The sequence below is a fragment of the Drosophila yakuba genome, chromosome 3R (genome assembly GCF_016746365.2).
Source record: "Drosophila yakuba strain Tai18E2 chromosome 3R, Prin_Dyak_Tai18E2_2.1, whole genome shotgun sequence".
Lineage (NCBI taxonomy): Eukaryota > Metazoa > Arthropoda > Insecta > Diptera > Drosophilidae > Drosophila > Drosophila yakuba.
In genome coordinates this window covers 27,010,873-27,031,123 of record NC_052530.2, presented here as the reverse complement: position 1 = coordinate 27,031,123, position 20,251 = coordinate 27,010,873, and the positions used below count along the sequence as shown (strand labels likewise).

Below are 20,251 nucleotides of genomic sequence, written 5' to 3'. Positions count from 1 at the left end.
GATGTATGTTTATCGTAGACTATCATATATTATCGATAAGATTACACTTTATCACTTTGCAAAACGTAGCAACTCTGCCGAAATTGTGTTGCTGATTTTTTGTTGTTCCCGCTGAACCGGCGAAGTTCTTTGTATTTAATTGTTTATTCGACTGTCAAAGCTCTTGAAATCATGGCCAGCAACGAGCCCGGCGGCGGTAACCTGATGGACGAGTTCGAGGAGGCCTTCCAGTCGTGCCTGCTGTCGCTGACCAAACAGGAACCGAACTCTGGGACAAACAAGGAGGAAATCGACCTGGAGGTACAGAAGACCACCAATCGCTTCATAGACGTGGCCCGCCAAATGGAGGCGTTCTTCCTGCAGAAGCGCTTCCTCGTCTCCACGCTGAAGCCCTACATGCTGATCAAGGACGAGAATCAGGACCTGAGCATCGAGATTCAGCGCAAGGAGACGCTTCTCCAGAAGCACTACAATCGCCTCGAGGAGTGGAAGGCCTGCCTGTCGGACATCCAACAGGGCGTCCACAGTCGCCCCACGCCGCCGATTGGAGCTGGCATGCTGCAGGGTCCCGGTGGCGGAATGCCACCCATGGGCGGTACTCCGCCGCGACCAGGAATGATGCCCGGAATGCCACCGGGTGCAATGCAGCCCGGCGGACCCATGCAACCCAGTCCACAGCACATGCTGCAGGCGCAGCAAATGCAGCAGCTCCGCATGATGGGCAGACAAATGCCACCCAAATGAACTGGGGAATGCATTCCTTTTAGCTTGTAATTTTGTATAGACCTGAATTAGTCTACTTGTATCTCGTGTAGTTAAATAAACTGATTATATATCACTTAACGATTTTATAATCCCTATATGAAGAAAGATACTGGTTCCTTTATTATTATTAATCCATCCCATTATCTGCAAAACATGAAGTTTGGTGGAGAAAAATGGTTACGCATTTATTGTAATATCTGTGCCATTTATTTTTGTTATCTTTATGTCGCGTGTTAAATAGATGTCTGCATCTCCTAGCCGGATCCGCAGAGTGTTTTGTATATAGCCATGATCTATATCGTGTAAATATGCATTTAAATCAGATGCTGTATATTTTGTTTTACTTTTTGCTTTACTTGTATCTAATGTAAGTCTACACATGAATTAGGACAGTTTTGAACTTAACTGAGTTGACGAAAGTATAATCTTATGCGCTCGGTTATGGGTAATTGGTAATTGTAATTAGATAGGATAAACCACATTTGTAACTTTAGTCCAAAGGAAATATCGACAAGGTCGACGAATTACCTACGATTAAATTAAAGAGTGTAACCACTGCATTGGTTCGATTCGGGTATTTTGTAATTTAGTCGATCTCGTATACCTTATCCGGTTCGAAGCCCGGAGCAGGTGTTGCTGCTGGTGGCCCATGTGCCACCGAACCGGCCGCCATTGGCGGACCACCAGTGCCCTGGTTGTAGCCAGCCGCGTTGGGATTCTGGTTGGCGTAGAGCAGCGGATTCATGTACATCCCGCTGGGATGGACAATATTTGAGTGCAGGTTGAGGAGATCCTTGTACATGGTGGGATCGCCGTTGTTCATCTCATTGTACAGCTGCTGCAGATAGGTGGGCACCAGCTGAATGACCTGGTTCTGGTTAAGCTCCTGATGATCCTTCGATATCTTCATGTTCAGCAGCTGCAGCAGTATGTCCGACCGGAAGCCGAAGATCTTGTTGGAGGTCACGCTGCCGGAGGCATTGCCAAACTGGCCCATCACCTGGTTGCCAAAGGCATTCCTATCGTAGCTCATGTACTGTGACGCCTGAACGGTACGCGTCTTCTCCGCCTCGTACTCGGCCCAAGCCGACTTGCGCTCCTCCTCCGTCAGATTCTCGTGCTCCTCCTGCTCCAGCAGCGAATCGTGCTCGTGGTACTTGAAGATCAGTTTGTCGTGCTCGGTGAGAATCTCGGCAAACAATCGATCCTTGGGCAGAATGGGCATCTCACGCTCGGTGCTGGGTTTCAGCTCGTACGAGTACAATTCCATAAGGTCCGTCTGATTGTAGTGCCGTGAAATCTGCTGCTCATCAATCACACGCTTAGCTGTAGCCTGTTTGGCCACTTGGCGTTCGTACACCTTCTGCTCCATGGTGCCCATGGCAATCAGACGATAAATATAGCACGGCTTGATCTGGCCAAAGCGATATACTCGGAATATGCTCTGGGTGTCGTGCGAGGGGTTCCAGGAGACATCAAAGATGACCACTCTGTTGGCCGCCACCAGATTGATGCCCAGTCCACCGGCCCGTGTGGAGATGAGGAATAGGCGGGCGCGCAAGTTGGTCACGTTGTTAAACTGCTTGCACATGGCCTCGCGCTGTTCCACGCTGCAGCTGCCGTCCAATCGGAAGTAATCCTTTCCGCTCGTCCAGCAACCTTTGAAGTCACCCACATCGCCTGCGAAAGTAAAACCAAATTATATTACTTCCTATGAATGGAAAGTGATAACGACTTTACCTTCGAACTCGTAGTTCTTGGTGTTGCTGTCCACCAGCGAAAGAAAGTGCTCGATGACGTCCAGGGACTGCAAGGACTGTGAGAACACGAGCAGCTTATCACCAATGGCCTCGCACTGCTGCAGTAGCCGCAAGAGGATGAGCAGCTTTGGGGAATGGTGCACGTTGTTCAGCTCTCGTTCTTCGACAAAGGGTTTCCACCACTCCGAAGGGTCGTCCTTCTGGACACTGGGTCCTCCACCCAATCCGCTCAGCAGCTCCAGATCCGAATCGCTATCACCGCCACCAGCGTTACCATTGCGAGTCTTGCGCTTTTTCACCTTTCCCGAACTTGCCGCCAGTCCCGACATACTGGCATCCGACTTGAAGGATTCGCAGCTGTCCGAAGAGTTGGATACGGCCTCATCCTCGTCGGTTTCGTCGCAAATAAAGCCCTCGATATCGGAGTCGTCATTGCTGAGCAACCGTTTGGCAATCACGTTGTCACTGTTCACCCGCAGATTCATCGGATGCGTCCAGATGCGCCGCAGATCCTGAAAGTCCTGAAAAAGCCTTGCGCCCTTGCCAACTACATCGCCGCCGCTCTGCTCCCGATGTGTGGTCATGTAGTAGCCATACAGCTTCTGCTGCAACTCCGACAACGTCGTGTAGACCACGTACTCGTGCTTTGGCGGCAGATAAGGTGCGAGGACCGAGTAGTCCCTCCGCTGGATGCAGCCCTCGAGCAGCTTGTGCAGAATGTGTGAGCGGTGCTTCATTAGGCGAAGATCCCTCTCCGTGGAGTCGGTGTACTGACCATTGGTGATCGGGTTGACGAAACGGTTCATGTACTCCTTGTACGTGCCCAACAGATTCGGCTTAACAAACTGGATCATGCAGTAATCTAAGGGGAAACATAGATTTCATAACAATTCGTGATAAGCTCGTTGGGGAAATCCCTACTGTCTCATAAGAGTAACCTCTTGTGGCCCTGTTTATGCTCAAAAGTATTGAAACTGATAAGCAGTCTGTCGTTGCCCTTCATACTTACATTCTCTGAGATTGTTTTGGAGTGGGGTGCCAGTAAGGACAATCCGGCGCTTGGTGCGCATTCTGGTGACAGCCTTGCTGATGGACGTCTTCTCGTTCTTGAGCAGATGTCCCTCGTCGCAGACAACCAGGTCCGGGCCGGGATCGACCAGGGCCTGCATGAGCTGCTCACGCTGCTTTTTGCGCAGACCCTTGGCCTTCTCGTTGGCCAGAATGCGGTACATGTCGTAGCCGAGGATGCAGACGCCGCCCTCGTTAAACCATTCATTGAGCTTAAAGATGCGCGTGGGCTTGTCCTTATAGCGCGAAATGTCGTACACCTCGATGTCATTGCGGTTGGCGAACTTCATCCAGCTGGTAAACTCCCGTGCCCAGTTGTTGACCGTACTTAGAGGCGAAATGATCAGTACCCGATCCACGCCGGTTCGCCTTGTGTTGACCAGCAGCGTGTGCGACAAGGTAACCACCTGCAGGGTCTTGCCCAGACCCATGCAATGGGCCAGAATGCAACCGGAACCGGGCTTCTCCTGGCTTTCCTTGAGCGTCTCAAAGCACGCGTCCCACATGAACTTCACGCCAGCCACCTGATGGGGCTTCAGCTTCTTCAGCAGTCCCTTGTCCACCTGCAACAGGGCCTTTTTGGAATCCTCGTCAAAGTCTAGCACCAGTTCATTGATCTCGATGCTTTCGGACTTCACAAAGATGCGATTGTAGAGCTTCTGACGATCCTCGATACGCTTCCTTCGGTCATCCTCCTCTTTGGCCGCCTCCTTGGTTGTCAGATCCAAGTCCTTGGTCTTGATGATCTTGCGAATGTGCTTGCGCTTGTTCTTCTGCTTGTCATCATCTCCGTCGCCATCGCTCTCGCCGCTTGAGTTCTTCTTGATGCGCTTGCGACCCTTCTTCTTCTGCTTCTCCTCGGGCTCAAAGTCGGAGGAACCCTTGTCGGATTCGCTCTTCTTTCGTCGCCGCTTCCTTTGGGGCATCACCTCGCTGTCGCTGCTGTTAGGCGCCTCCTCGGCCTCCTCCTCATCACCAGACGACTTTCTGTCATCCTCCTCCTCCTCCGCTGCTGGTGCTTCATAGTCTGAATCAGCCTCACTTTCGCTTTTGGAGCGCCTTTGCCTGCTCTTCTTCGAGGTGGTGGCCGCCTCTTCCGAATCCGTGCTCATTGTTTTTGACTTCTGGGCGGGTTTCGTTTTGGTCAGACTGACTCGCTTTAAGCGCACAACACAGCGTTTTGGCCTCGGCGGTGATTTTGCTCGGGAGGAGCTGGCTCTGGACGATCTTTCGCTGGACAGGGATCCTCTTCGTCCGCCGTTGACGCTTCTGCCTGCCCTGGCTGATGTGGTGGCTTCCTTGGTTGCCCTCCTGCTATTCTTCTCTGGCTTCGTCTGTTGTGCTTCTTTGCGCAAAGGATTGACCACCAGTGTTGGTTCCTCGCCTTCAGATTCTTCCTCGCTGTCGCTTAGTTCTATAATAGAAGCGTTCTTGTTGCGACTTTTGCGAGGCGGCAACACAAGCTTACTGCTTCCTTTCACAGGCTTTTCGTCACTGGAATCGTTGATCGTAATGTTCTTCTGTTGGCTGCTGCGGGATGGCCTCTCCTTGGTTTTGGGACTGGCCAGCAGTTTCTCCAGCGGCACAATGCGTATTTTGCAAACGGGCTCCTTATCCTCGTCGTTGGCTGAACTGTTGGCTACTGCCTGATCGGAATCGGAATCACTGGAGCTACTGATTGTGGCCTTTCTGGATGCTTTGACATTTTGATGCGTTCTGGACTGCTTAGTTTTCGATCTAGCCGACAAGGACTCGGTCCCAGTTTCAGATTCAGATTCCGATTTTGACTTCGATTTCGATTCTGTTGCGGATTCGCGCCCAGATACGGATGAGCAGTTGGAGTCGTCTGTGGTCAAAGGTGTTGCGGCATCTGTGTGACGGGCGTTGGGGTTTTTCTTTCCCATAGGTAACCGGCTGTTTGTCCGCCCAGCACTGCAAAGATCTGCAAGAAAGGCGATTTTGTTGCGTTACTGGTTTTTGTGTTTTTGTGCTTTTTAACCCTGCAAAAGGTAATGTTCTTGTTTTTTTTCGTTCGTTCTGATATTTTTATTGTCAGCATTTGCCGCGCGTTCTTCGCTTCGCTTCCTCTGCTTCTTTCCACCTATCGCTCTTCCTCTTTTCGCTCTCTTCGCCTTTTTTTTTGCAATCTGCGTCTGTCTCTCTTTTTTTTTTTTGTGTGTGGCTTCGGCACCAGTGATACATCTATTATTTATCCGTAAACCCTTCAATTTACACATGGATATAAGCACTAGATCGGTTTTTTCAGCTGTTTTCACCTGCTACTGGTTGCGTGGGCGCTTCATCGCGTCCTGCCACTCGATTTCTGCTCCTTTTCGCGACCCTTTAATTGTTATTTTTCAGCGTGAAGCCGCCGCAATTGCAAGTTGGGTATACTAAACTCTTTAGGGTTGCCAGGCCGCCGGACGAGTTATCGATGCGGGCTGTTATCGGTGGCTTGACTCATGATATCGGGCCGTGGCGGTTGAAATCAAATTGTTAAATATTCGTATTATTAATTTCCTATAAACAGAATATAGAAAGTAAATACTATATAAACGTTACTAAAATCAGAAATATTTATTTTAATTATTTTTTTGAAGGCTCTTATTACGAAGAAAGCATGGCAATCTATTTATTTTCAAATGCAATATTTATTAATATCGAAGCGCTTTTAAAAATTACAATTTTAAGGTATTAGAAATTGTAATAACAATCGACTTAAAACTTAAAATCGATACTATTTTCAAACGGTATTACCCATCTCTGCCAAACAGCTGATTTCCGCGCACCGGCAAAAAGCTAATGAAAATAAAAGTTTAATTATTTTTCTGACTGTTTATTATGAACGATATTAAGCGATTGAAGGATCAGCAGCGCGAGAAGCATCCCGGATTCGATGGTTACATGGATTGCATGACCCGTTCCCTTTTCACAGGGCTCGCCACATTTTGTTTAAGTGCGTACTTAGCTTTAGATCTTTGATAATTGCATAATAAATGCGCATATTACAGGTTTTTCCGGCACCTATTTCGCCCAGAAGATCGTGCAGTCCCGAATTCGCTACCCGAGCAAGTACAACATACTCATCTCCTCACTGGTGGCCACCGCAGTGTCCTACCAAACCACATCGACACGCACCAAAGCCTGCCAAGCGGCGTGGATGGCCTTTGAGGACAAGCATTCCGTGCTCAAAGAGGAAACCTTTTAACACCTTCAAAATCCCAATTAGCTTTAGTCATGTCTGCTCTTCGACTATTTTCCCGATTGGCCAGCACCAGGACTCTGCAAGTACGTTCGATTGTGGAGATGCCCGCACGCTGCAAGTACACCCAACATCAAGGAGTTAAGGGTATCCGCAACAGGAAGAGCTTCTTTGAGGCCCAAATACAGGCAGGTCAAAGAAGTGAGGAGGATGAGGATGCTGACTTGGAGCGGACAGCCAGTAGCGATCTGGCGGATATGCGGTTTTTAGATGATCGGTAGGTCTTAAAACCAATGAAAATTATAAGATATAAGCTACCTTTTACTTCAGTGCCTACGATGAGGTGGCTGGAGGAGCTATGAGAATCACCCGTGACATAGCCAGCTCCCAGCAAGTGCTCATCCTTCAACCTTACGTAAAATGGGCAGCAAAACGGCAGAACACACCCGTCGATGTCCGGCCAGAGGATCAACTTGCGGAGGCCTCTGCTCTGATCCACTCCCTGCCCAACTGGCAGGTAGCCAGGGCTCTTAAGGTTCCCCTGGAAAGCCTCGAAAAGAAGACCCTCTTTGGCAGTGGAAAGCTGGTGGAACTCAAGGAACTGGTCGCTGAACTGCGACAGGAACGGCAGCTAACTTGCCTGTTCGTCAGCAAGGGAACACTATCGTTCGCCCAAAAACGATTCCTGGAGGCGGAGTTTCGGTTGCCAGTAATGGATCGCTATTCCGTTGTTATACAGATACTAAGACTGCACGCCACCAGCGCTGAAGCCAAACTACAGGTTACTACAATTATTAAATAAGCGCTAGAACCAATTAAACACTTATCATGTTTTATAGGTAGCCATGGCTGAGCTGCCTTACATTTGGGCGCAGGCTAAGGATGCCAGTGTGACGCAGACGCGTCGACAAGGATACGCCTTGACCGATCTGCAAAAGGAGATTCTGCGCACCAGGGAGCGAAAATTGCGAGCGGAACTGGATCGTGTCCGGCGACAGAGGCAGTTGCTACGGCAGAAACGAAAGCAGCAAAATTATCCCATTGTTGCCGTGGTGGGCTACACAAATGCTGGCAAGACCTCCTTGATTAAGGCTCTCACAGTCGAGGATGCACTGCAGCCCAGGAATCAGTTGTTCGCCACCCTTGATGTAACTGCTCATGCCGGTTGTTTGCCTTGCAATCTGGAGGTGATCTACATGGACACGGTGGGCTTTATGTCCGATTTGCCAACGGGTCTGTTCGAGTGCTTTGTGGCCACTTTGGAGGACGCCATGCTGGCGGTAAGTAAACCTCCTACTTTTGTATTAAAAGTATTATATATAACAACCTATTATCCCCCAAGGACGTAATTGTGCACGTCCAGGACCTTTCACACCCGTGTCACGCTGCTCAGCGCAGCCATGTGGAGGCCACGCTTCGTTCCTTGGCTTTCAACGTGGCTAGCGGAGATTCCACGACCAGCCAGTTGCCGCCGATCATTAATGTGTACAACAAATGCGATCTTGTTTCCCTAGAGGCTCAGCCGTCTGCAGACCCCGTGCATCATATATCAGCAAGAACACAGACTGGATTGGAACCGCTGCTGGTTGACATCGAGCAGCAGATATTGAGCGCCACCGGGCGAAGAAAACTTCAGATGCGAGTGCCCAGCGGCGGACCAGAAATGGCCTGGCTCTATAAAAACGCAGCCGTGGTGGAAACGACAGCGGATGCGGAGAATCCCGAACGCCTCATGATGCACGTGGTCATCAGCCAACGCACACTGGATCAGTTCAAGCGACAGTTCTGTCGCTGACACACACAAGTCCCTGGAATTCGAAGGCCTTCGTATAAATTTCTGAGGCGCAACTGGCACCGACTAAATGTTTATTATTGCTCTCGTTTTTGTTGGTTTATTAGCGGGTGTAGTTAGGATTGGTTTTCTTTTCTTGTTTTAAATTCTATACAAATATAAAAGTATCTACCAAAAATTAAAAACGAAACAATCTCTAAAAATATATTTAAGCATAATATTTGTATTGCACTTCTCTGACATTTTGTGCTGTGTTATTTTCTCTAGAAATAATCGAAACTAAACCCTTGTGGGATCAGATATCGTATCAACCGTTGTTGTTTATAACTAGGGCAAGTTTTTTATTTATTTTTCTTTGTGTGGTGCTGACTTTAATATTGGCACAATGGAATATTTAAACAATAGTGCATGGCTGATGAGCGTAACCAACTTAAGATACAAAACTGAAACAAACTTAACACCAGCTTAAACTAAGAGAAACCTATACGATAAAATGCCTTAAAATTAAACAAAAATGCGTTCATCACTCTAATGCAAAAATTAAAAAGTTTAAACCCATTTATGTCAGGTGAATTTTACAAAACTGCGAAGCTAGTTAAAGAAGCATTTTTGAAATCTCAACTAAGTAATAAGCAGTGACTTGCTTGTTTAAACATCGTTCAAAATGTGAGTGTGCATTCAATGTTACGTTTTTGTTGGCAACATTTCTTCGAATTCCTCGGCTAAAAATATATGGGATATATATTTCGATGGGATCTACCACTAACCGGCTTATCTATACAACATTTTTTGCTAGAAATTCGACTTTTTTGCAAGTGTATGTCTTGGCGGTTTGGTGAATTTCGTTTGCTTTATGGCGAACTGGACATAAAATATCAGTTGTTAGGCTTCAAGATTCTCTAAGCACTCAGATACACTCACACTCAAGGATGGATCGATTTCGCTAGTCAAAAAACTGTAGGGCAATCTTATCCTAGCATTGATTTTCTATATTTATATTTTGATGAGCCCTTTTGACTTTTCATAAATGGCAATCGTTATGTACATTATCTAAAAATCTTAAATAGCACGTGGAAAATAGGGAATGTTAATTATGCCAATATAAATAATCATTAGGCGGGATACTAAGAGGATACTATTAGAATCGACCCATCCTAACCAGACACCCCATAAACCTACGTGAATGAGTGGGTGGATACGATGATCCAGTGGAGCAGCTGCCAAAGCGGCGCCACCACCACAATGAAGAAAAGGATGCAGATGATGCGACAATTCTTGAGCAGGCCGACAACAAACTGGATGAACTGCATGGGCAATGAAATTGTAATTGTACTACACTGTTTGGGACTCAACTGGGGATCGGTACTCGAATCGCTGTCCCGCTCCCTTGTCGCCTCCCCCGCCGGCCTCTTTCCGTTTGCCAGTTATAACTTGGCTATGTGGAACTGGGCCTGCTGATTGGCCGCCGTCGAGTATTGAGCAAATGGCATTAGTTGACAGTACTCCAGAAGCTGGTTTTCTAGTTCTCGCAGACACTTTCCTGGATTTGATGCGATCTTCATCTGCCCCGATTCTCTACACTTCGCCAGGTAGCCCCGCTGGATCAGAGCATAAATGGCAATGTTCAGATTGTCCAGGGCCAGGCAATACGGGTGCACATGAGAGGCAGAAGCGCCGGGTTGCTGCAGGAGCTGCTCCACATGCTGCTGCACGCGCACCAGCAGATCCTTGTTGCTGAACTCCAGCTCCAAAGGGATCTGCAAGAAAGTATGTATTTCAAATATGTATTTATCCAAGATATGAGAAGCTACGCACCTTTCTTAACGTGACCACCAGCTGGTAGTAGAGGCACAGGAATGGCGCCAGGGCGGCCAGAATGACGTGGGAGCATTCATTGTCCTGCACCTTGATCCGGCCACTGCTTTCCACCTCCACAACCCGTTCGTCCAGGAGCAGCTGCAGATGCGTCTCAAACTCGGCTGCCTCGCGATTCGATTCAATGATGAACTCGTGCTGGAAAAGTGCGTCCATGGTGGACACGTGCGCATGCAGGGCACCTAAGCTGGCATCGTATGAGATGTCCGTCGATTGCCTCTCCTGTTTCCTCTGCTCCTTGAGCGCTGCCAGCAGCAGGTAGGCGGGTCTGGCCAGCCAGAACATGCAGGGATTGATGTAGAGCTGCAGTGCCAGCATGGGCACAGCCACCGCCATGGTTTGTGGACACAGGGCATGTGCTTTCAGGCGCTTAACATCGATCTGTTCCGCCAATTGCTTGGCTGCCATCGGCGTAAACTGCAATCGCCCCGCCGCGAAATATAAAATATTCGAGTGTATCTCCACAGCATCGATCACATCCGCTTTTATGCTGCTGGGAGTCGTGCTGACATGGGCGCCCAGCTGCTCGAAGATCCGCTTTAGATGCAGAACACCGCGTGATAGCTCGTCGAGGGTAACACTCTTTTGGGCGTACAATTGACTGGCGTAGTAGAGGCTGAGCAGATTGAACGTGGAGATGACAATGCGTCGCTGCTGCTGGTAGATGATCTCATTGGCCAGCTGCTTGACTAGTTCCACCTCCTGGCGGTTCAACTTCTGCAGGTGACCGCCCACGCCTGCCCGCTGCATTCGCTGCGCACTGTCGTGGCCGAAGAACTCCTTGACAGAGATGGGCTCGCCGAAGTCGAGGAACATCTTGCCGAATCGCTCGTCGATGATTTTGAGGGCCTTGAAAAAGCCCTTTGTGGACTCCTTGGGCTTGGGCACGCCCAGCAGCTCATAGACGAACAGTTGCTCCTCCAGGACACGCTCATAGGCCACACTCACTGGCACAATCATCACATCCGGAACCTCGCCGGTGAAGTAGGGCAACAGAGCCATCGAAAGGAGGCCAATTTTGGGCACTAGGGCTTTAAAGTTCCTGGAGCGTGTGCCCTCGATGAAGAACTCCACGCCGATGTGGTAGTTGGCCACCAGTGCGTACATGTACTCCCGGAATATGTCCCAGTACAGCTCATCGTTGGAGAAGCTGCGGCGCATGAAGAAGGCTCCTGTTTTTCTCAACATGGTGCCCATGCCAAACATGGAGTGGAAATCTATAAAAATAAACCATAAATAACGGATATAATTAGTAACTTTACAATTAACCTGCTAATAACAATTAATATTATTGGGCAGTTAAGAATGTTAACGACTATTTTAGAAACAGCACACAAAAATTAACAAATCCGTGGACACTCAAAAATGCTAATTCATGCTAATTACTTGGCAAGCACAGTTGTGAAGTAGCGTATAATTAGCGTAACACATAAACGCGTTAAATATTTTTAACACATTTTCCGCAAGATTGTACGTATCTTCTCATAGCTTTGGATACATACCCATGCCGGCTGCTATGCCTGGTATCTCGATGTCGTAGTAGTAGCAGATGTAGGACATCAGGATGAAGTCCATGTAGCTGCGATGACTCGGCAGGTAGAGCACCGGGCACTTGCCCATATCCTTGCGCACATTGGCCATGCTGGCCGAGTTGACATAGAATCCATCGCAGATGCGCTTGCCAATTGCCGTGATGGCTATGCCGCACCACCGGATGATGGCCATATTCCGGTCCAGACCGATCTCATCGATGATCGCCCTGGCCTGTCGCTCCATCTGCTTCAACGGCGTGCCCGACTCCTTGGCATAGTGCTCCAGTATGGAGCGTAGCTTCTCGCTCTTGAGGACGTGCTGCTTGAGCTTCTGCGGATTGAGATACTTTTCGAATTCGTATGCCACCTGCGGATTGAACTCCCTGGTCATGGATGCCTCATTTCCCGGCGCTATGATGTTCTTGAAATTCCTCATGTACTCGGCGGCACTACTGGACGTCGTCTGCTCCTCCTGTTCACTGGATTCACCTGCACCTGCTACGGCGCCGTTTGCCGACCGCCTCACTGGATTCCTGTCCATCGCGCTGCGCTTCACCTGTGGAAATGGAAAAGAACGTGCGTCGGATCCAATGAGAATCTCTAGAGGTAGCTGACTGACCAAAAAAATAAGGGGAAAACAGCGTCGAGTGCGCTGCTATTTGACGAATCAACTGTCAAGCAGGCGGCCCCACTTAACAGACATGACACACAAACACACTGCCATAAACTCGCTGTTTGCTGAGATATCGCGTGCACTGGAAGAAAATGTGTACCGCAAAGGGTCGCAGCAATAAGCATATATATTATTTGAACTGTAACAATCTGATACCTATTTACACTAAAATTGAAACGAATTGTTTTGAAAAAGAATTTAGTGGGAATTGTGAAATGTGCAGTGCACTTGCAGTTTTGTATCTGATAGATTACAGGTTCATTGCTCCAAGGGATCGTGTGCATGAAAGGTATAAGTTTTTCTGAGTGCCTTGCTATCCCAAAGGTTGATTATCTGGCGGATTCATAAGCAGTTAAGGCAATCAGCGGCTAGCCGCGAATGTTGCGTGTTAAAGGTGAGCGCGTGTTTACCCTCAGATAAAGCCTTAAGTTAATAATAAAAAAAAGAAAACAACGCTTAACTTAAAGCCGAGTCTGTGAATTTTCTAATTGGTTGTCATTTTCGGTGGCATGATGAACTTAGTTGTATGCCAATAAGGTTGTAATGGTTATTTTGGCCTTTTAAATTCAGTTTTACTCTCAGCTAAGATACTTAAATGTACATAAAACAAATTTAGAATTATATGGCATTTTTGGGTCGCTACACAGTGCCCGACTTTTCTTTAAGTGGTGGCCGTAAAACTGGGACTGGGATTGTAAAGATTGCTGACCTATCTCAAAGATACACTGCGCAAATAAAGACACGCACGCTCGTGTCACGACACGTTCGCAGTTCTGCTGATAACGTCACTCATCAGGTGAGCCCAAAACACCTGGGCGGGCATAAAAAAAGGCAAAAAAACAGCACTGGCTAAGCCATAAAACCACACACCCTTTAAATTCGAGTGGCAAAGATAATGCCAAGGAAAAATAATTGGAAAAAAAAAAAAATTGGAATTAAATGTGCATGGCAACTGGGCAGTCGAATTAATAAGAAATGCGTTGGAAAATGAGCAGTTGCGCCGATTCCCAGGCAAACAAACAAACGCACACTCCACATTTTATTTTTGTTAGTAGGTAGCATTTAACACTTGTTTTTTTTCAGCCTTTTAACCGGTAATTGCCATTTTACACGGCTTGTAAATGCGCTTTTTGTTTGGTTTTCGCTGTAAATAGGCGCCTGCAAGTGGTAAATAACGCAAAAATGGTAAATAACTGGGCAAATGCACATTTATGTTATGTATGTTCGCTAACTTTCTATTTACCCGCCGACGGGGTAGGGTAGCAAGGGCATGCTGACTAATGCGTTACGTATGGCACACACTATCGAATTATCAAGAAAGGTCGTTTTCTATGAGCAATGCCAATTAAGTAATGATTCACTGTGCAGATAACAGCGTAACTTTTTTGATTAGTTGCGGCCGCTTTTCTTATCGGGGTGAGCGAACCCCGAACGCAGGGTATCTGCTATTCGAGCTACCGGTCTACGTACACTGCACTCTCAAATACGAAAATTCAATACGAGCTGCTGGGGCTGCAAGTTGAATGGCTTTTACACCTTATTTCCGCACTGCACTGGGCCACCGCGATTTTAGCGCATTTAATTCACAATTCGCGATTATTTCGGGTTCTCTCTGACCGACTTTCACGTATTTTTGCTTGCTCGGCGGCGCAGCGGCGGCTGTTTTGTTTTGTTGACCAAAAAACATCTGCAGCAGCTGCGAATCGATATTCGACGATTTGACGGCTGGGTGAGTGCGCGGCGGCCTCTGCACGATGCGACCGGGGCGTTGGGGGGCCTCCGCGCTCAGCTGTTCATGCGCGCGAGCCGGGGCGATGTGCGTGGTATTCCAGCAAGGACGCTCGATTACCGTTATAAGTTATCGGTTTTAGTTTTTGCAGCAGCAACTTAAAAAAAAACAGAAAATTTGTTTAAAAAACTATTATTTGGTGGGCGTATAACTTATATCGGAATATTTCATGAAATTGGAGTAACTATTTAGAAATGAAAATGTATTTATTTTTTTAATTATGTAATGTTTACATGACAAAATATTTCAAGTATTTAGTTCCCTCTCATTTTGCAAATTGAGCTTAAGAAAGCAAATAGTTTTTGGGTTTCTACAACATTCCAACCAGTGTGCAAGATAAAAAATCCACTTTACACGATGCCCACTGTACCTGCTACTGAAACTGGTTTGGCGGCAAAGCTCGCCGCGCCAGCTTTCCACCATATCGGGTGGCAACCCGACGTCTTGGGTTTATCGCAACCACAGTGGTTTTGGTCATTGGCTCGGTTTCGGTTTGCATATGCATTGCGCAAAGTGCAAAACTCAGCGGAAATTGGAAACGGCGTCATCATGTCATTTTGGAGCCACGTACTGTCTGCCCTGCTGGCACTGGTCCACATCCTGAGCGATCGCCTGCTGGAGTTCGTGCTGGGCTGGTATCTGGGCGAGCACAAACGGGTGGCGGGTCCACCAAGTTTGGAACAGCAGTCGTTGATTACGAAGAGCGCCGTGGAGTTGGCGCAACAGATACGGGAACGCAGGCTGCGCAGTTACGACATAGTCAAGGCCTACTGTGAGCGGATCGAGAGCGTTAATCGGGATCTGAATGCGGTGGTCGACGGTCCATTTCCGGAAGCCTTGGACCAGGCACGCGAAATCGATCGCAAGCTAGACGAGAAGGAGTACAGCGATGAGAAGCTTCGCCGTCTGCCCTTCCTGGGCGTGCCCTTCTCCACCAAGGATAGCACCGCTGTGGCTGGCAAGCTGCACACTTTGGGCCTGCTGAGCCGGAAATCGGAACGTTCGACCACGGATGCGGAATGCGTGCGCCTGATGCGGGAAAGTGGCGCCATCATCATTGCCACCAGCAATGTGCCGGAGGTCAACAAGTGGATTGAGTCGAGGAACATGCTAATTGGCTGCACCAACAATCCGTACGATCTGCGGCGTTCCGTGGGCGGTTCATCGGGTGGTGAGGCCGCACTGATCGCCGCCTGCTGTACGGGTTTCGGTTTGGGCACGGACATTGGCGGTTCCATACGCATACCGGCCTTCAATTGCGGCATCTTCGGGCACAAACCAACATCCGGTGCGGTCAATATGGCCGGTTGCACGTTCAGAACCGGCAAGGAAAAGGAAACAATGGTGTGTGCCGGTCCAATGAGTCGTTCTGCGCGGGATCTACTGCCCATGATGCGGGTTCTGGTGGAGCCATCGCTGAAATCCCAACTAAAACTGGATGAGAAGGTGGATCTAAAGCGACTGCGCTACTTCTATGTGCCCTCCAATGGCATGGCTCAGTGCAATCCTATCAGCCGGGAAACCGAACGAGTTATGTACAAGATACGCAAACATTTCGAGGGCGTGAGCGGAAAGGACGTGCGACACGCCGACCTACCCAATACCAAGCTGACCGGCAAGATGTGGCGCTATTGGATGACCCAGGAGCCGGCCAACTTTAATCTTTTGCTGGGCAACGGCGCCGAACTCAATCCATTCGTGGAGCTCTTCAAGAAGATCCTGGGACAAAGTGACTACAGCATGGCGGCCATTTATGGCCTGATCGACAGTGTGCTGCCCAAGGAAAAGGAGAAGCTGATGAGGGAAGCCACGGCCAAGTGCCGGAAGTCTGTCCAGGAGCTGCTCGGCGACGATGGTGTGCTGTTTTTCCACAGTTCTCCGCGGACAGCGCCATTCCATTACTATCCGCTGATCAAGTTCAATGATTTCGCGTACTTCAGCCTCTTCAATGTGCTCCACTTGCCGGCCACACAGGTGCCCATGGGTCTGGACTCCAAGGGCATGCCGCTGGGCATCCAAGTGGTGGCCAATCCAAACAACGATCGCCTTTGCCTGGCGGTCGCCGAGGAACTGGAGCGCACTTTTGGCGGCTGGGTGCCTCCATTTCCGCTGAAGAACTAGTATATGTTTTCAGTTTATGATCATCGATATGATATGTTATTGTTGGAGAACTTAGGGTGTCGGTAATGCTGGAGACTGTCGCTTGTGGCCTTTGTTACAGGAAATAAATAAATGTGGCTCTCTTTTTTAATCGTTGTTTTTTGAGCATACTTGCTTTTGGGTGGTTAAAAGCAATTTACAACAATCTTTTAAATTGATTCACTTTTCAAACCATAACAAAATCAGCTGTGCGTTGATGTGGCAGCTCTTTCGAAATGCACAGTGCTGCCCAATCGATAAACATATTCAAATTATGTCGCCAAATAGTATACGCTACATATTCAAATTTTAAACAAAAGAATTTGTAGTACACAGAATTGCAAAAAGTATGAATATAATTATTTGTGCTTTATGCTTTATTATGGAGTAAATATTTATTGATATTTGTTGTTTTGGTCCAAATTAAATTGATGATTGATTGTTACCGGCTGCCTAAGCAATTTGTTTTCCAATGCATCCTCTATGAGTGAGAGAACACGGAACTCCCAGTGGAGTTTTGGGCACATCGCCCGAGTCCTCGGTGACTGGATCCATGGCCTTGAGTTGGTCCTCACAGGACATGCAATCGTTGCTGGGATCAGTTATCCTGAGGCTGCGACAGCAGTTGATCAACAGGTCGTCCTGGCGGAGCAGGTTCTTCCGGGAATCCTCTGTGTTCGGCAGTCCCTCAATCGCCACCAGACTCCAAATGAACAGGACAGGAAGAATAAAAAACGCGATGCGTGCGATCATGGTGACTCCAGAAGGCAGACTGTGTGCTGAAACAGTTGGCGGCGCATTTTTATGGCGCCTTCCTTATCCACATACAAAACACGCTCAAATAAGGATCGTACATTTTATATTTTAATGTTATTAAACACTTATAATGCATACATTTTGATAAGAGCATGTTGTGCAAGGACCTTGATTTTAAACAAGTTTTAGTCTACTGAACTTGTGGCCTATGGGCATGCGTTCAGCAGCTCAAAACCTGTTGCTTACGGCTCCGTGATAAGCGATTCGAGAACGAAGAGTCAGTCAGTGGACTTTGCGATTGTGCAGGGGGACATCGTGGACTCGTCTGCCTCGTAATCAGTACTGGTAGACTATCGAATAAAAAAGAAAATATATTCATACATATTGATTAAAAATGAAAACAAAACATTGTCGCTCCTATATAATACTTTACGTTCTCTGATGGACATAAGTCGACAAATGGAACATGCATACATACATACAATTGTATACATGATAATGGATTTAACATGACCATACATATATGGACATAAGCAAAAGCCTCATTGATTAGCGGAAATTAGATTGGGGCAATCTAATCTGGGATTGTCTGATCTGGGAATTGTCTTTTCTGCCTGAGTTAGCTTTACGGCGCTGTGGTTGAGTTAGTTGTAATTAGACGACGAGTGCGTACACATTGAAAAGGAGAATAATATTGCAACTATATAAGTGCTTTGCTTAATTGATGCTGGATATATGTACATATATACTCGTATATTGTTTCTCGGTTGCATATGTATTTGATTATAACCAAAGTTTCCTTACCGTTAAAATAGTTGTAGTTGTAGATATTTGTGGTCGTAGTTTCTTTTTGTGTTTTTCTTTTTGTGTTTTTTGAATTCATTCTGGTGCTGGGCGTTACTTGACTTGTAAAACGTGTTGGCGCTCTTGGAGGACATACAGCACACTTTTCGACCCCTTTTTCCGGGGTGTTGTCAACCTCCGAAGGATCGTACACCGAAGGACTCACGGTGGCTTGTGCCGTGAGGTGTACCTGGAACAGGAACAGGTAGAGCAGATATACTGTCCCAAGAGCCGAGATTAAAGTCGCGTGCATTCTGAAACGCCAACTAAGTGATTCTGTTCGTATGATCTGCTTGTTTATGAAATCGTAAACAAATCTGCTTTTATGGGAGAGAGAAAGAGCACTCGAGGCTTTTTTTTTTGGGAGTGATCTCTGGTAATCAGTTGGCCTTCTCACATTCTGTTTATGTATTTTAAATTATTCGCATATTATTCGTATATGTTAATTATTAGTCAGTCAATTTTTCCATCGTATCTGCTTATTTTATTTTTACATTTTAAATGTTAATCCTTTTTGAGCACAATCATCATACACGTTAAACGATCATTTTTTCTATTAATACATTTAAAATACATTTAAAGATGCCATTACTCTTGCACTAATTTTGATTACTTTCACTTCGATCGGTTTCATCTGATCCTGTATTTTTTGAAAATGGTACTTCACCCAAAGAGTTTAAAACGCTGGGTTCCTCTGTGGTGAGATTTAGTAGTTCAGGGTTGAATATGCTTAAGGTCGCGATGGGGTGGCTGAAAATATATCCAAGGAGCAGGATAATGATCCCAATAATAGCGGCAGAATAGTAGCAGGCGCACATTCTGAGCGAAAAACCAAATGATTCTGAGCAAAATATATATTTTCCTACTTATATATGCCAACGAAAGAAAATGAATGCTCTAAAATTAATACTTTAACAAAAAAATTTGTAAGAAATAATTTGAATCATTAAATGGATGCTCGTTTCCTGTTTTAAAATTGATTTGATTCTGAATCATCAGCTTCAAACTCATTGCTATGATGCCATTGCGAAATTCTATATATTTTTTTAACCTGCACGGGAACTTGAAAGAGATTTTTAAATTGAAAGAAATGAATTTTAGCCTAGACAAATCGGAGCCATCATGGTCAACCCATAGCTCTGGTGGGACCTCTGAACTTTGTTGATAGGGCGGTGATAAATGCGTTTGGTGTCAGGAAACACTTAACCCACAACTTCCTGTATGGAACGCAGTTTGGGGGGTTCGAAGATGTCGCGCTGTCAACAATTAATTTGTCCTCACACACGCACACATCCTTGACATCCTGGGCATCCTTTTCCCGGAGTTGCAATCCTGAGCACCCATTCCTAAGACACTTGCCATAAGGTATTTTAATTTCGATTGGAAGCTTGCACCGCACTCATAGATACAACCGACTGTTTCGAGAACTAATAATAGAGATTAATAAACTATGCAATGGACTAAGCTTTGAAAATAACAACTAATAATAGAGATTAATAAACTATGCAATGGACTAAGCTTTGAAAATAACAACTCATAACAGAGATTAATAAACTATGCAATGGACTAAGCTTTGAAAATAACAACTTGTTTTTAATGCCATTTTTTGGTGAAACTTGTTTGTTCATATTCTAAGTTTTGAACTCGGAGATATTATTTAATAAAATAATTATTGTACAGTGTATGTGACTTTTTGGTAACTTGACTGGTTGGCATGCAATCTACAAGTCCTCCAGGGTATCCCTAGCCTGATTAACCAAAGGTGTCCTTGTTGGCCATAAATTCAGTGCCACACGAAGGTGACTTTTCACCTCGTCTCGTCTGCTTGGCTGTGTCTCACTTACTCATTTACCTTTCCGCCCCGAATCGCTGACCAAGCGGCAAATATGCCTTAATATTCCGAATGGACCCGGAAAACTCAAGTGTGGGCTCCTTGTGCAATTGTCCAAGTATTTCGAGATTACAACTCCCATTTCCTGCTGCTCCTGTTGTTTGTCGCTTCTGCCTGTGTTTATGTCTCTGTCGTGTTTTCGTTTCGTTTCTGTTTTTGAAATATT

General features: G+C 46.7%; 7 protein-coding genes across 7 annotated transcripts; 4 read left to right on the top strand and 3 right to left on the bottom strand.

Annotated features, from left to right (window-relative positions):
* The first annotated feature begins 73 nt into the window (after window positions 1-73).
* LOC6538511 (mediator of RNA polymerase II transcription subunit 28) lies at window positions 74-838 on the top strand. The gene has a single exon (XM_002098997.4). It carries the CDS (start codon window positions 172-174, stop codon window positions 742-744), a length of 573 nt encoding a protein of 190 aa, XP_002099033.1. The 5' UTR covers window positions 74-171; the 3' UTR covers window positions 745-838.
* A 260-nt stretch (window positions 839-1,098) lies between these two features.
* LOC6538510 (transcriptional regulator ATRX homolog) lies at window positions 1,099-6,030 on the bottom strand. The gene is made up of 4 exons (XM_002098996.4): window positions 5,870-6,030; window positions 3,535-5,535; window positions 2,506-3,387; window positions 1,099-2,445 (listed from the first exon to the last, which is right to left on the bottom strand). Exons 2-4 carry the CDS (start codon window positions 5,495-5,497, stop codon window positions 1,352-1,354), a joined length of 3,939 nt encoding a protein of 1,312 aa, XP_002099032.1. The 5' UTR covers window positions 5,498-5,535; window positions 5,870-6,030; the 3' UTR covers window positions 1,099-1,351.
* A 314-nt stretch (window positions 6,031-6,344) lies between these two features.
* Window positions 6,345-6,837, top strand: LOC6538509 (transmembrane protein 141). The gene is made up of 2 exons (XM_002098995.4): window positions 6,345-6,549; window positions 6,605-6,837. Exons 1-2 carry the CDS (start codon window positions 6,435-6,437, stop codon window positions 6,799-6,801), a joined length of 312 nt encoding a protein of 103 aa, XP_002099031.1. The 5' UTR covers window positions 6,345-6,434; the 3' UTR covers window positions 6,802-6,837.
* On the top strand, window positions 6,831-8,894 carry LOC6538508 (putative GTP-binding protein 6). Its single transcript, XM_002098994.4, has 4 exons — window positions 6,831-7,072; window positions 7,126-7,576; window positions 7,635-8,075; window positions 8,138-8,894. The coding sequence occupies exons 1-4, from the start codon at window positions 6,831-6,833 to the stop codon at window positions 8,588-8,590; spliced, it is 1,587 nt and encodes a 528-aa protein (XP_002099030.1). The 3' UTR covers window positions 8,591-8,894.
* Window positions 8,626-14,401, bottom strand: LOC6538507 (dihydroxyacetone phosphate acyltransferase). The gene is made up of 4 exons (XM_039376389.2): window positions 14,138-14,401; window positions 11,965-12,550; window positions 10,403-11,679; window positions 8,626-10,344 (listed from the first exon to the last, which is right to left on the bottom strand). Exons 2-4 carry the CDS (start codon window positions 12,533-12,535, stop codon window positions 10,012-10,014), a joined length of 2,181 nt encoding a protein of 726 aa, XP_039232323.1. The 5' UTR covers window positions 12,536-12,550; window positions 14,138-14,401; the 3' UTR covers window positions 8,626-10,011.
* A 468-nt stretch (window positions 14,402-14,869) lies between these two features.
* Window positions 14,870-16,707, top strand: LOC6538506 (fatty-acid amide hydrolase 2). Its single transcript, XM_002098992.4, has one exon. The coding sequence runs from the start codon at window positions 15,006-15,008 to the stop codon at window positions 16,575-16,577; it is 1,572 nt and encodes a 523-aa protein (XP_002099028.3). The 5' UTR covers window positions 14,870-15,005; the 3' UTR covers window positions 16,578-16,707.
* A 730-nt stretch (window positions 16,708-17,437) lies between these two features.
* Window positions 17,438-18,731, bottom strand: LOC6538505. Its single transcript, XM_039375479.2, has 2 exons — window positions 18,156-18,731; window positions 17,438-17,701 (listed from the first exon to the last, which is right to left on the bottom strand). Exons 1-2 carry the CDS (start codon window positions 18,445-18,447, stop codon window positions 17,688-17,690), a joined length of 306 nt encoding a protein of 101 aa, XP_039231413.1. The 5' UTR covers window positions 18,448-18,731; the 3' UTR covers window positions 17,438-17,687.
* Window positions 18,732-20,251: the final 1,520 nt, after the last annotated feature.

Excerpts from the sequence above, each read along its gene's own strand:
- LOC6538505 (XM_039375479.2), bottom strand. The coding sequence starts at position 18,447 with ATGCACGCGACTTTAATCTCGGCTCTTGGGACAGTATATCTGCTCTAC.
- LOC6538510 (XM_002098996.4), bottom strand. The coding sequence starts at position 5,497 with ATGGGAAAGAAAAACCCCAACGCCCGTCACACAGATGCCGCAACACCT. Across the intron at positions 3,388-3,534 it reads CCAAAACAATCTCAGAGAAT|ATTACTGCATGATCCAGTTT; the intron begins GTAAGTATGAAG and ends GTTTCCCCTTAG. Across the intron at positions 2,446-2,505 it reads CAAGAACTACGAGTTCGAAG|GCGATGTGGGTGACTTCAAA; the intron begins GTAAAGTCGTTA and ends TTACTTTCGCAG.
- LOC6538507 (XM_039376389.2), bottom strand. The coding sequence starts at position 12,535 with ATGGACAGGAATCCAGTGAGGCGGTCGGCAAACGGCGCCGTAGCAGGT. Across the intron at positions 11,680-11,964 it reads AGGCATAGCAGCCGGCATGG|ATTTCCACTCCATGTTTGGC; the intron begins GTATGTATCCAA and ends TTATTTTTATAG. Across the intron at positions 10,345-10,402 it reads TGGTGGTCACGTTAAGAAAG|ATCCCTTTGGAGCTGGAGTT; the intron begins GTGCGTAGCTTC and ends ACTTTCTTGCAG.
- LOC6538511 (XM_002098997.4), top strand. The coding sequence starts at position 172 with ATGGCCAGCAACGAGCCCGGCGGCGGTAACCTGATGGACGAGTTCGAG.
- LOC6538509 (XM_002098995.4), top strand. The coding sequence starts at position 6,435 with ATGAACGATATTAAGCGATTGAAGGATCAGCAGCGCGAGAAGCATCCC. Across the intron at positions 6,550-6,604 it reads GCTCGCCACATTTTGTTTAA|GTTTTTCCGGCACCTATTTC; the intron begins GTGCGTACTTAG and ends CGCATATTACAG.
- LOC6538508 (XM_002098994.4), top strand. The coding sequence starts at position 6,831 with ATGTCTGCTCTTCGACTATTTTCCCGATTGGCCAGCACCAGGACTCTG. Across the intron at positions 7,073-7,125 it reads ATGCGGTTTTTAGATGATCG|TGCCTACGATGAGGTGGCTG; the intron begins GTAGGTCTTAAA and ends CTTTTACTTCAG. Across the intron at positions 7,577-7,634 it reads GCGCTGAAGCCAAACTACAG|GTAGCCATGGCTGAGCTGCC; the intron begins GTTACTACAATT and ends CATGTTTTATAG.
- LOC6538506 (XM_002098992.4), top strand. The coding sequence starts at position 15,006 with ATGTCATTTTGGAGCCACGTACTGTCTGCCCTGCTGGCACTGGTCCAC.